The sequence below is a fragment of the Chaetura pelagica genome, unplaced genomic scaffold (assembly GCF_000747805.2).
Source record: "Chaetura pelagica isolate M959 unplaced genomic scaffold, ChaPel_1.0 scaffold248, whole genome shotgun sequence".
NCBI classification, from domain to species: domain Eukaryota; kingdom Metazoa; phylum Chordata; class Aves; order Apodiformes; family Apodidae; genus Chaetura; species Chaetura pelagica.
In genome coordinates, this window is record NW_009954309.1 from 3266116 (window position 1) to 3281399 (window position 15284).

General features: G+C 38.4%; 1 protein-coding gene across 2 annotated transcripts in view; it reads right to left on the reverse strand.

The window, feature by feature from the left end:
• Window positions 1–682: 682 nt before the first annotated feature.
• The window catches only part of ATE1 (arginyltransferase 1), an 82892-nt gene continuing 68290 nt past the window's right edge, over window positions 683–15284 (reverse strand). For both annotated transcript variants that reach the window (XM_010003974.1, XM_010003975.1), the window contains exon 11: window positions 683–861. In XM_010003974.1, coding sequence (XP_010002276.1) covers window positions 683–861 — 179 coding nt within the window. The remainder of the gene's footprint in view (window positions 862–15284) is intronic.

The window sequence follows — 15284 nt, forward strand, 5'->3', positions numbered from 1 at the left end:
TTATAGTGCAACTATTCTGTTTCATCTCTAAAGGGGAAAGTTTTCCAGAGCACTGCCTTCTCTGCCACTGAGAACCTACTATGAACTCCTACCTCAGACCTACTGCTTCAAAACGAATGAAGAATGTGCAGTGAAAATAGTTTCTTCCTGTTTTTTAACTCTACTACTGAAACAAAACTAACCCATGCCAGATTTCACATTAGAAATTAACAGCACGTTTCCATCCTCTTGCAAGAGCTGAGGAGCATACGGATGCAAGCATAAATTTCATGGCAATTTTCAATGACAGATATCCAAGGTGCTATTTGAAAACATTTGTAATTTAATTATTGTTAATCTAGATTTAGTCAACCTTTGTCTCTACAAAAAAATAAGTCCACCTGTTTTTCATTTTGCTCAGATACTCAGAATTATCCAGAATGCATAGAACGGCTAAGAACTACTTAACTGAAATATATTGCAAGCATGTCTTTCTAAACTTATATTGCTAAAGCCTTGCTGTATTGTAAGTTTTATTGGAGTTGGCTTTTAAACACAGTACCATGTATTCACACAAGCCTAGATATATACCTGTGTCTCAGGCTGCTATTTGAGCAGGCATACCAACACACAACTAGAGCACAGATCACCCAGTGGCAGTGCAATAAAACGTAGCGCCGTCCAAACGCCATTTAGCGATTGCTCAACTTCTAAACAACAACATCCTTTCAGAACAGCTCTGTCCCACCAAACTTGCATATTGCTGAACAACGGCCTCATCACTTGGCCCCTTCCTTCTTTTCTTATACACACTGTAAGGCATCATGATCCTCTTGTGAAGCACTGTCACTCTGCCCAGTTCCTTAACACGACCTTCATCAACTGCAAAGAGAACAAGGAAGAGCAAAAATTAGTTACGTATCGTTGTCCATATCATCCTTATTTAGGCAACTAACCTCAATCTGCATAATGATGACTGTATGAAGTAATGAAACAGATCTGCAAATGAGTAGCAGATGAAAGCAGAGTTGATCTACAGAGCAGTCCTCTTGAATAATGGAATTGTAAGTAACTGTATTTGTGGTGTGTGAAAAAAGAAATCACACATCACACATTTCTAATGGTGATAACACAGCCTGTCTGAAAATACATCCACTGCTGTATGTTAAAACTGACATTAATTTAATGCTGGCTGGAGCCCACTGCCAGAAGTGAAACCCTATCTGGGGAATCCTTTCAAACAAAACCAAGCAGAAGAGACTTGCTGGTATTACCATACTGCACTTACTTACAAGTCTGTTGGCAAGACCCACCAGCACAGAACATTCCTTTACCCCAGTAGTGAAAAGTGTATTAAAACCAGCCAGCAGCCTCCACACTGTTTGCCTTAAGTAAATAAGCATCAGGTAGTAAACTACCTTCCCAGGTGAAACTCCTTGGCCCTCCAGCACCCATCTTTGCCCCCCTCATTTATACCATTTTTCTGAGCTTCTCTAGTGGAAAGAAGTTAAACACATACTTCAGATCCCTGAGCTCTGCAGACTGACAGAGTCAGCACTGCAATAACTAGCTAGGTGGGCATGACACAATTCCTCAAGCTGTCACAGATGCACACACCATAGCTGAATCTTATTAAGCTCACCTATAGACCCCTCATGACTTAATTAAGTCAGAATAATACACATAAGAGCATTGTTGAACAAGTTAAACCTTCCTTATTTTTATGAATCCAATTGATGCCACTGTTGCTGAATAATAACGTTATATAAATGCTGCATTTCAGAGAAACTGGCCCTACAGTGCTAGAAACCACTTTAAAGAAAGTGAGGGAACATGCCACATGCCTGAGGTGCTTGCAGGGTGAATTAATACAATTACTAAAAAATACCAGTAAAAGAGATCTTGCAGTTTTCTGAACTGACTTTTCAAGCCACCAATGTAAGAATCAACTTACACACAGAAGATGAAATATCAGTTTGAGAAGAAGCCATATAAATTCAAATAGTAACAGAGATGCTTAATAGGAGGTCAGCATCTGGCAACAGAAACTGTGCAAATACCTGATCCTTTTTTGGCATCAGGATGCTTTCCTGACTGAAGAGACAGCACAGGTAATTACAGTTGCTCAGCTTTAACTACTTCATCAATGTGCCCCACATTAAAATTATTTTATATCTTCATGTACTTGCTTCATTCATGTTAGAACATTAAAGTTTCCTTTGACAGGGTCTGAGTGATGTCCACTCAACACCTTTCCAACACCCACAACGAAGCCACCTGCTGATCATCAACTCAAAAACAAACCAAGTGCTGTGGAAAAGTAGCTAATTCAAATAGCTGCTTCACAGGGGGCTAGGGGGGCAAAAGTTTGCCTTTTTTAAATAATAGAATAAATGGAGCCAGAACTTTCTCAGCATGTTTCTCAACTGGCAATAGAACCAAAGGACATAACATCAGCCCAGGGAAGCAAACTGGTCACCAAGTCGTATTGTGCTTTTTCTTTTTACATACCTGAATGTCACTAACCTTGTCACAGGTAAGCTAAAGCAACTTGTCTGGAAGAATCTCAAAACATCTTTAAGACAAGTCTCTGTTCAAACATAGCCCCCACTACAGAAAAGCTTAATATTCTTGATGCTTTAATAAAAACAAAGGAGGTTATGAAATCCCTTTTCTTTGCAAGCTGTTCTGAAGAACCTGCCCCTATTCATCCACAGAAACCTCATAAACACCTTTCTGCTGAATTTAGTGTGTGAAACTTAACGAAGGCTGCTTGACAAAATTTGGAATGACTTCATTGCTTTTATCTATGTTTTGATTCCCTAACATGAAAGCACAATGTATTTCTTAAGACTAAACTCGGAAAATGTGGTTTGAAGGAAGAAAATCTGAATAGTACTTGCTAAGATTGCATTCTCTGCTGATTGTCACTGGCAATTGCTGTAGATACACACTCAAGTCAGAAACATTTCACGACCTTCTCTCCCTCTTTGAAATCTGTTAGGTTTTTGATGAGTGGCCAACATCTTTATTATATCCCAGGTTGTCTTTACTAGCAGCCTCTTCTGCTACACAGTCCTGAATTCTGCCCGTTCACCAAGGAAAGGTTTGCAAGCTCAGTTTCTGGAGGCGACACAAGTGTAAAGTTATTTTAACTTCTTAAATTGGAAAGTTTATATTTGCTGCACCTCTAGGCTGACACTGAGTTTGTGTGTTGAAATGGATTTAGGCCAAACCTAGAATTCATACTCTCATGCCAAAAGCACTTGCAAAGCTGTTCACTGCTCACTGTTTGATACTCGCTGCTTTCAAGTCATGGTGAAGCCCGATCCTCTGGATGAGTTCATCTTTTGGCTTTTTGTGTTCCTGGCCCCAGATTCATTTTCTTACAGTAACTAAAGCTACTGTACCTTCAGCTTCATCACTGCCTTATGGCTCAGCTGAACTCTGCTCTCTTGCTTAGCATTTATGTCCTTACTCCACTTTTACTCATGACATCAAGAGCAGTTGGTGGGTTATTCCCTTGCAATGAGGCTCATGCCAGGCCCAGTTCTACAGACACATCAAACTGTTGTTATGATGAGGGTTCTACCAAATTTGTCAATCACTACAGCCAAACATTTTCTGGAGAGAAGTCAGGCTTGCCAAACCCTGCTGTAGACCAGGTCCTTTCCTGGACTGTGGCACAGGTTCATAACAACCCTCAGGCAGGAGAAAGATCTTCCAGACCGATCAAGAAAATACCAGTATCTTGGAAAAAAATCACAGTAATATGAACACTTTGGACATGTTTAAAGCTTAACACAAACCCAGTATAAACTACAGAGACCTAGTAATTAGTTTATCATCAGGAAAAGCCTAAAGCCAGATACCTTTGGTCTCACAAACTTACATTTGATTGACTGTATTTATATTTCTTTTACACATTAAGGTTGATTCCAGATTCTTCAAATAAGATTTGAAAGGCAGTAAAATAATACTCCAAGGGCCAAAAAAATTACCTGGTTCAGTGAACATTTTTTCCATTGACTCCCCCCAAAATAAAAACTTGAATGATAAAAATAACCTTCTGTAAAACTACTTAAATATATGTAATTTAAACACCATCTGAAAAAGAAACCTTTTACTGAAATGTTAAGGAGCAGTAAAATAATCTTAAGTACATAGTTAAGCTTTTAGAGAAGGGGAATAGGAACTTGTGTCATCACAATAAACAAATGTGTTAATTAAAATTCAGCCACCTTTCAATTGCTACTGCTCTGGAGGCAACACAATGTGCATTCAGGGAATGCATATGTTGTTTATTCATTATTTAAACCTAAGCAGAATAGATTTAGGAGAATTTAATCGAAACTAAAAGCAGATCGGGCTCCAGCATTATCTAAAAAAATAAGTTATCCTTCCCCCCAAAAAAATACTAAATATCTGCTCCAGCTGAGTGGTACATGATAAAATTTGCTTTATACTTAAGAAGATGCCAATGATGTTCTGACAGGCCTTCTCTGTGTGACTGATGCTGAGATGCTAGAGTAATCCCAACACAAAATGAAATAATCTGCTGTATTAAATAAGGTCACTTGTTGAAAATTAGAAAAACATCTCTATCATTAATATTATTTCAGTTAGTGACTTCCATTTCAGGAAGGATCTAGACTGATCATAGTGGAACAATATGTTAGGGCTTCTTTAATCATTACTACAATTACTGAATGCAGTATTGTTACCATTAAAAAAGCTTCTTCCTCCTGACACTTTCTCATTTTATACCTCCTGAGTCTCCCACTAACCTTTGCCTCACAAGTAGTTGGTGTGTTAATTTATTTAACCCTCAAAAGAGATAAAATCATGGGTTTGAAGTCAAAATTGCATGATTGTTGGATGCCTTATGAACTAATAATTTATAGCCAGTTAGCTTTCTAAGTGTTTCTTCTTCAGTCATCACCCCTGTCCAGCTACAAGACCAGACCTTGCACACCACGGTTTCAAAGACTGAGCCACGCAGCTCATGTGGTAAGTTGCTTCTTAAGGATATTGCAGAAACCACCTCCTGTAAGGCCACATTTTGTTCATCTAAGCAAATATCACTGGGCCTTGGAGTATATTTTTATGAGTTTTTTACAATTTTTTACTATTTATCTATTTCTGTGCAATCTCTCCTGGCACCACTTCATCTTTTATCATTCAAGATGACACTGCCACTTAACATATAAAACCTACAATGTGTTATCCCCCAATTCAGTTACATCTATCAATATAGCTTGGATGGCAGAGAAAAACAACCCTAAACTTCAGAAAAACCGACTCTGTAAACAGAAAGTCCCTGTTGTTTTAGGAAACTGAGCAACTGCAGATGCCAACCACCTTTCTTCACAGAAATATCAACCTGCAAGTCTCCACGGTAAAAATACAGCTGAATTCCTGTTGAATAATTTAACTGTCACCTTCTCCTCTTTATTCCTAAAACACCAAACCATCTATGTGGCACTTGTGGATTAAAATCTGGATATGGATTTCATCTATAATTCAACCTTGTCACCATGATCCCACAAAAAAATAGCAAAAATTGCAGAGTCAAAATTCTTGGTTCCCACCCCCTCATCACTATTAAGTGCAAGTCATACCTGAAGGATTTATTTTCTGTTGCTAAGTATCAGTAAAAACAAAGTAAGAAGTGGGAGAGACCTGAAGACCCTCCATGCAACGGTTTGTCTTGGCAGATGAGAGGCAGAATTGGTTTGGGTTCTTGGCCCAGCCACACACCTGCACCTCCATCAAAAGCACAGCAACACTGCTGAGCAACGCCGAGAAACAAGCTCAAGGTAACAGCAGTGATCTTCAAAGGCAGCCTCATCCAGCAACCAGCTCCAGAAATACTTTAATACTCAAGGGAGCAGGAGGAATGTGAGGAGCAGGCACTCTGATACACTCCTGCACAATTCCCTTTTTATTTCTTTTCACAATCCAAACCCACTTCCCCCCAAAACTACGAGCTACCTCCCAAAACCAAACCATGAGTTCCAAATGCTGACAGGCACTCCTGCTGATATACCAAACACAAAACAAGGAGGAATTATTTCACCATTTCTGTTCTCAGTAACAGCAAAATGGGCATCTGTGTGCTTGGACACAGAAACTCAAAGCTTCATGTTCTGAACTTCTTTCTTACAGAGAAAGAATGGATTAGCATATTTACAGCATTTTGGGGAAGCTGATATCCAAATATTTTTCTTTTCCAAGTGCAGTAATCTTTATTATTACTACCTAATATAAGCTGAAGGGAAAAAAACACCTACATCTGGTCAGAAAGCTGGGTAAGCACGTGCAAAGCCAAACAACTGAGGGGAGGTCTGCAAGAGCCTGCTGCAGCTCTGTGCCCACGTGGAGCCAACATCAGGTGCTAAAGGGGGGTGGTTCAAAGGTTTTCGTAGCAAACTGTTGCCAAACCAGGTTTTTTAGTGGTGGTTGATTTGGGTCAAGCTGGTTTTGATCAACACTGGTTTGGAAAGGCAGCCTGAGCAGTCTGTGCTGCTCTTCAGAGCCACACGTGATGGGTACCAATGCAATGGCACCTCTGCCCTCAGCCCCCTTGGATACACTCCTCACTAACGTGGCAGTTTTTTCATTTCTCAGGGGCACAATCTAGACTTGCAAGCAAGCTAACACTTTTTTTAAAGTACATTTTTCCATTCACAGGAAAATAAGTGAAGAAATAATTAAAAATTAGTAACAAATTTCAGAATGGTAGGGGTTGGAAGGACCTCTGGAGATCTAGTCCAATCCCAATGTATTGACTTTCTTATTTTTTAAATAGGAAAAAAGACAATTGCCAATTAAAAAAAACAACCAACCAACAAACATTAGTAATAGGAAAATATTTCTTCCATTTATTTACAGAATAGATTCAGAATTAACATGAAGTTCTACTGAGGCCTGGTATTTCTGATTCAAAATAGAAATGTGGTGCTCCTGCTAAACTCTGAATGATGATGATTCTGATCATATGTTTCAGTTTCCTTAAAATGCCACTTACACCCCCTGGAACAAAGAAAGTATTTGGCCACCTTTACTTTGTGTTTCTGAATCCATGTTACACTGAGAACCTGGATTTCTTTTTCTCCATAGCAAGATGAAACAGTGGAAGAAAAGAAACTGACAAGAACCAGTTCTAATTCTGAATGTAAAACATTTAAAACTGTTGTCATCAGCTGAAACCTGTTTCACTTTGGAAGCAGTCTTTGAAAGAAACTCCCACATAAATAACTCACATTATAAATTCCTTTCCATTTTGCTCAGGGCACACTTGGTTCTTGGTGTCCTTTCGAGTTGTTCTTGGTTTATAATTTTCAGTTTTGAGCCAGTTAGGACTTGCATCACTTTTAAAGATGAACACAGTGTTTCCAAATCAAAGACAAATAATAGGTTTAAAATTCAATTTACAAGGAGTTAAAAAGTTTCATGATAACTGAGGTTTCAAACTAGGAGTAAAAATGACCAGGAGAAGCTCGCATCCCTTGCAGGTTACACTACATCAATGTTCATTTCTTAGAGAAATGCTATAGCCTCATGACTGTAATTATTTATTTCTTTTTAAGAAAAGCTACATTTGCTTTACATGACCTTGTTGGAGTTAATGCTCAGTGATTTTTTTAAAAAAAGAAATGTTAAAAGGAAGAAACAAACTAGCTCTTCAAGTTTTATTACTGAAATATAGGTGATAATAATTGCTGGAAATAGAAAAGGTTCCCACCTCCATCAGAAGTCCAATGTACCTGAATTTAAGCCCATTTCTTAATCAAATTAAAACATTATTTCTTTTCCTTCATTAGCAAAGCCTAGGAAATCATCCTCAAAAACAAAACAGACCATACACAACGAGAAGTTAAGCACTTGTACCCACTCATAGTAATATTTATATAAAACAGTGAGCTGAAATGTGTTTCTTCTCATACTGCTTCTTTCATACTAGACTTATCCATTAGGAAATATTAAAGGCCAGTGTGCCTGGGGGTATAAACATACTAACTCAGACCAAAATAAGAGTACAGTTAAAATGAAGTATAAACAACAACAAAAAAATTGAATTAAAAGTATTCTTAATTAAAAGCAGAAAGCACAAGTCACAAAGGCAATGCAGTAAAATGCTCAGGATGTTTCTCAGCCAACTCTGCACAGTGATTTTTCTAACAAGAAAAATATAAGAACTTTTGAAATCATTGTTCAAAAAAGAGCATGTTTCTAAAGAGAAGAAAAGCAGCTCATCAAAATATTATCAATGATCCTTAAAGCATGAAGACAGAAAAATTACAACTTGTAAGGAACCCTCAACTGGGTAAAGACAGGAAGCTGCAACAAGGATAAATCCTAAAGACATGTTCTGAACACAACTTATGGGCTTTGTGCCTGAAATCATACAACTGGTTTATGATTTGCAATTCAATCCTGAGAAGCAAGCAGCCTAATCACTTGACAAACCCATTCAAAACCCGCTCACCCCGCTGCCCGGGCGGAAACAATAACTCATTGTGCTGCAACTCTTATTATTCCAGTAGTAAACATGAATGGGGGCTGATGGCAAACATTTCCTGTGAATATAGCAATTCTTTGCACTTCTCAACTGTAATTCTGGCTTACCTGCAAATACAATCCTTTGGCTATGTTGCCAGACACTAAAATCCTAGGGCCACATTGGAAAGAGATTCACATAAAACACTAGGTGTAAAACCTTAAGCTTAATTCATGAGGAGCTTTCATATAATTCAATTATTCTCACCTACCTCAGTTAATTATCCTGAAATATGGTGACTGAGAAATGGGTGCCTAAGGGCTAGATTTAAATGAGACTGATATGTCTCTGAGCACTTGTTTTTCAGGGATTTGAGAGGAAAAAAAACTAACAGTACCTGTGAAAATATCAGCTTAATGAGACCAAACTTCATCTGAAACAGTATAAACAGTATCAGTGCCTCAAGTCAAGACACTAAGACAAAAAAAACCAAAACAAACCAGGAATATAATTTAGTAGACGACAAGTTGATAAAGATAACTACTCCCCTCTTAGATATTCTTCCAGAAGACAAAATGAACCAGTCAGGTCTTTTGAAGTGGTATCTCTGACACTATTTATGATGACTTTGGGTACGAGAACTGAGAATGTGAGTTGCCTATGAAGAACATTAAGTGCATACTCAGGAGGCTTCTGTGTTGGTGGCTTTGTTTTCCTTTTTGCTTGTTTGAAATACCCTTTTGGTCATCTAGTAAACTTTGAATGATGCCTTCAGTTTCAATGCACCATGCATACAAGGACCAGAAGCAGAAGTGCAGCAGTCACAGCTGGGATTTACATGCACAAATACTGTGAGAACCCAGGTCTCTCCACAGCCTTCCAGACCTTCACCTTAAACCAGGTTCTGTGACAGCAACCCAGCAATCAGCAGACTGCATAAGGTAATTCTGTAGACCCAGCCAGGGTCTGTAATTAGCCAGGTCAAAGTTCCACAAGCTCATTCATCCCCCTACTCATTTTTGCTGGACTCTGCAGACATTTCTAATGTCTGATTCTGATCACGTTGGGTTCTGGCAAGTTTTAGTTGTCCTTGGTCAATACTGATGAGCCTGACCAAGCTTTATCCTGCACGTCCCTTGTGCTTCTCAGAAGCTTTATTAGCTGAGTTTTGCTGTTCCCCAAAGCATCCAAGTTATTCAGAACCACACAGTAACATTCAGTATTTTGAGCCGCTCATTTCTCTTTAGAGAGAGAAGGGAAAATTGTGGTCAAAATTCAACAAGCACTTGCAAACAGCACATGAAAGTTGTGCCAAGGGGAGGCTGAGATTGGGTATTTGAAGAAGCTTCTTCACTGAAAGGGTTATCAAGCACTGGAACAGGCTTGCCCAGGTAAGTGATTGAACCACCATCCCTGGAGGTGTTTAAAAGTCATGTAGATGTGGTGCTGAGGTTCAGCACTGGTCTCAGCAGAGTTAGGTTAATTGTTGGACTTGACGATATTAAAGGTCTTTTCCAACCAGAAGAATTCCAAGGTTCCATGAAAGCAACTCGTTAATTCACTCTCTAAAAGGGAATTAGAACTGCACATATATCTTTGCAGGGAGTTTAGTGAGGTGCCCGTCATCTCAAGAACAGTGACTTGGTTACTGTTGGGAGAACACATCAAACATGCCAATAAATCTGTGAACTGAAGGTTGAGAACACTAAATTAGGGATATATCTTAGATAGAAAAGATGAGGGGTGGAAAGCAACTGCCACAGAAACAATTCCTTTTAGGGTTGAATAAAATACTTCACTCATTTCTCATTAAAAACATGAATAAGTATTTTTCGTAGATAAACACAGAAGTCTTAGCTCATTACTAACTCCAGTAGAACTTTAAAACTAATAAGTACACTGGCATCTCACACAGAATAGCTTATTCCAGTCTGTCTTCTGAACACACATTGCATAAGACAAAGCACTACATAAACTGCATTTTCATTTAATCTGGTAGCTAAAATGCCTTGTAATTCAGCAAGATTTGCCCAAGAAGCCGAATACTCAACTCCATTAAACCCAGTAATTTTCTAACTACAAAGTGACACTGATGAGTCAGGCTACATCTTGTTGCACAAACAGCACCTAAGATGATGTACCAAGCTTGCAATGACTGTGAAACCATAGGAACAAAAGATGGCACACAAAAAGTTAGAGGGTTATGCTTCAAGTAGTTACACCTTTAAAAAATGGGAGTTAAAAAGAGTTGAATGCTATTTATTAAAGTATTTGAGCTGTACAGAAGTGAAAATGGCATAGAGCAATGAGATGATCTTCTGAAAAGACGGGCAAAGGAAAGTCCTTGTTAAGACTGATATATGAGAAGGGGTAAAACAAACTGAAATACAAGAGTCAAGCTGAAAATTACAAACGCAAGTGTCTCCACGAAACAGGCAAAATGAAAGCAATTGGCAGTAGCTTATCAGCTAAATAAATCAGATTAAGGCAATCAATTTACTGGCTAAATTAATTAAAAGATGGAATCAATTATGTTGCATGTGAAAAGTCAGGATGATGTCACCAGAGCACAGTGTAAACATGTTCCGAGGCTCTGAGGATCGTTATAAAAGGTCTGACCCTGGAAAAAGTGGCTGGTCTCGTGTGGCTGAGCTGGGACCCAGCACATGCCTGTGGTGTCCCTTCCACAGCCACTCTGTATCTGCACCTAATTACAGCTTTTAACTTTTATCATGTTTTGAAACTAATCCCATATGCTAGTTATCCTTGGCAAGGAATAAATCCACACGATCGCTCTACTCACCCTACATGATTTGATTTTTTTATTTCTGTTCTTGTGTTTCCAACACCTTCTGAGTATGGAGACTGATTCCTACAAGATTTGGCAGTCCTTGCCCTTCTCCGCATTCCCCTGAATCTTCACCAACTAATGAGTTCACTTCTAGTCAAATAAAAAACCCACCAACAAACCTAGAATTATTCTGCCAGAGAATCAAACATCTCAGCATTGAAATGGTGAAGGAGGATCTTGAAGACTCAGCTCTTCAAGAAGGATATCTTTATTTTTCAAGCAAAGCCCTCAAAAAATGATGTCATTTCAAAATACATCTGTTTGTTACACAATCTCTGTGATGGTCATTTTGGACTAAAACATATTTTTGGCAATTCTGCAGTCCAAGCCAAGTGTTTAATGAATTACAACCAAGTCAGACGATGGTGCTTACTGAGGGGCATTGGTTTACTCCACCATGTGTATGTCAGAAGCAGATACATTTAGAATATCAATAAATACAAACATTTAAAATCAGAAATATTTGGCAAACTTTGAGATTTGTTAGAACAACGCAAAATGGAGTTCATATTATGACCACATTTCAAATCACATTTTAAGGACTCTCTGGCTTTGCAATTGTTTGGGGACACTCCATTGCAGAGATAATTTCTAACCCACAAGTCAATTTATGCAGTGCCAGTTGTTTAGGATCCACAAATTAAGTTGATAACATTGCCTGCTTGATAATAGAAGCACTGGAATATTTGAGCATATTTTTGCATAGAAGGCTCAAACCCCACACAAGTAATTTCAGTTTGATCCACACATACTAAAAAGTCAGGGGAAAAATTTGCCAGCCTGCACCTTCTTGGCACTATAGTAATTGTTTAAATATCTTGTACGTTCAAGGATCAGGCTGGATTTAGAAATATGCATTCTGATGATTCCAAGTTTTTAAAACTTAATTAGAAACAGATACAAACTTGTAAGATGTGTCTCTTCCAGACAAGCTGCCAAAAATCATTGATGTATCTGTCTTTTTCTTGGTTACAGAATCAAATTTATCACCTACAGCTCTGATAAGACAGGGGAAAGTTAGCTCTTTAGAAGAATTCAGTGCATGATCTAGCAGAATTTATTCAAACTGTTTCCTAACTCTCCGAAGTACAAACCACTGTATCTTTAAAGAATTATAAACAGCAGTTGTGTTAGAGCAGCCCAGCAATTTCTCCCTAATCAGATGATTGCACAGTTCTAAACAATTTGTTTAATGTCTTCCATCTGTGACACTTTTGTGACTCCATTTCCATCATCTCAAGGACTTCATTGCATTTATCCTTGTAAACATTCATCTGCATCACACTGGCCCTAGAAACATTAACTTACAGACTTTTGCCTTAATCCATCTGACCAGATGCAACACTACAGGGATACATCACTTGGCCAAGGATCTTGACTATCTGATGTGACCAAATGGCAACCACAGTTCACTTCACGGATACAAATATCTGGTCATGGATTTTCCATTCAGAGAGGGAGGAGGAATAAGACCAGGATCATGCCAATATATGACACTTGTGAAATTTAATCTTAAAATTAAACAGCCTCTGTACTTGATGGGGAAAACCAAACAAACAACCAAAAATCAACAAGATACTTGTGTTCACATACACAATAAATGTAAAACATGTTTGAAATAAATTCATTAGCAAAGAACAGCATCTAAACAGCAAATAAAATTAAATGTTTGGGAAGACATAGTGGTAGAAATATTGAGGTTTTTTAAATAGTTGTGCCACATTATTTTTCTAATGAAAGCACCATGCACACAAATATATATTTAAAATAAATAGAATTTTGTATAACTGCCCAAGCATGCAGATTGCTGGGTAAGACCTCTAAGTTTTATTTATTAGAACTAGTAACTCTCAGTTTCTTGAAAGAAGCAGTAAGATGCATAATCAGGTTGCTAGTAAGAGGATTCAGAAGTTATTAAATACTGGAAATCTTGTTTGCCTTTCACTGCTCTAGCTTATTCTGTGCAGCAGAAAAACAATGCTGCAAAGCTGGATAAGTTTTCATTTTGCATCTAGCAAAGAAAATGGAGAAGTTTTAAAGTCTGGTAAAAACTTGCAATAAAAGTTACAAGACTACTAGAGAAGCAGACTGGGAATCTTAAGTAATTTCCTTAGTTCAGTAACTCAAAAAAATAGTCATCTAGTACAAACTCTGTTCATAAGGGAATAAACTGAATGGGGTTTTTCACAGAGTGGTTCTTGTGAGCCTACAGAGAGAACTCACTTCACATTCTGACCTCTACAGAGGTATGTGCCATGTGCCAGGACTCTGACACTGACCACAGAATCACAGAACCATGGAATGGTTTGGCTTGGAAGATCATCCAGTTCCAACCCCATTGCCATAGGCAGGGACACCTCCCACCAGCCCAGGTTGCTCCAAGTCCCATCCAATCTGTCCTAGAACACTTCCAGGGATGGGGCAGCCACAGCTTCTCTGGGCAACCTAGGCCAGGGTCTTACCACCCTCACAGTGAAGAATTTCATTTGTGTCTCCCCATATTCTTCCATTCTCCTACATCTCATACTGCTAAATATTCCTCCATAAACTGTAAAAGATAACTAATGCACCTCGATAGATCCCTCTTTGAAACTCGGCTTCATGGTGATGTTTACAAAAAAATTCAAACAGTTTAGACTATTACTATTTAGTCTATTAAACTATAATTTAGTCTATTACTGTAATTGACCAGACAAAGCAGAAGTGCTTTTTCCCATTTCTTTATACCACCCATTTGTATCCATCATGGTTTGTGTTAGGACTATTCTCTGGAGCAAGGAGTGTCTTGTCTCCAGAACACACAGAGTCTCCAACTCAGAGACTCTTTGCCTTAGTCACATGCATTTTTCAACACTGGAGAAACTAATTTCATTTTAATTAATGTATTCCATTTGATTCCATTTTGATTTCATTATTATTAGATACACAGGAAGTCGAACAGATGTGTATTAGCTTGGCCCATTTATCAACTTCAGCAAACAAAACAGTTGAAGGAAACAAAAAAGCATTGAAGTCCTTTCAGATCCACACCACTCAAAGCAGCAGACACAGGAAGGTGGGATGCAGCTCTGCCACAAAGAGAGCTGTGGATCATGCTTAGCAACATGGACCAAGCACAGCTTTTGTCCTTTGGGTCAAAACACCCTCTTAGCCCTGGTTGGCACACGTAGTCAAGAGACTTTACAACCACAAAGGCTCTGAAGGCACCACTTCAGATCAGGGTTGTATCAGCCTTTATCTGAAGTTGTTTCTTAAAGGTGTTGACAGCCCAGCACTGATGTGAAGAAAGATTTGATCTTTCCCTCTGATTTAATTACCAACCCAGAAGCAGATTTTCATAAAGATTTTACCTCATAAAGACATCTTGCTTCTTCCAGAAGCAAAAAACTGGAATTCTCAACCAATGTTAGCAAAAAAGACATGCCAGTGGGTTAGTTGCAGAAAAATGGAAAGTGGAAGGATAAAAGTATTGCCAGGATACCAAATACATTATTTCTAATTATTGTGATATTACATTTGTTCCACAGGTAAAGCTGTTAGTTGAAGTACCAAAAAATAAAACTCTGAAGAGCAGCTTCAAAGGAGGAAGGTGGCTACTGTGACAGACAGACCATGCCCAGGAACATTTTAGGAGACTGAATTTTGCTTATCAGTTTTGATACATTGTCAAAGTCACTGACAAGTACTTACCTGCAGAGCCATTTTTAATTAACTTCTTTTTTCTTCAACAGAACTCCATTTATACTTACAGCTTCATTTCACACAGGGCTGCTCTGTACCAAGGAAGTGCTACCAGTTCAGCACAGCACAATCTCAGTTTTCAGAATCCATCAGCATCCAAAGCCTCTGTTACTGCTCTACTTCACTAATTGCTTAAATAAATGACTGGTCACTGTTTATTAACACACACAGCAGAATCCTAATAAGCCTCTCCTTTATAAGATGATACCA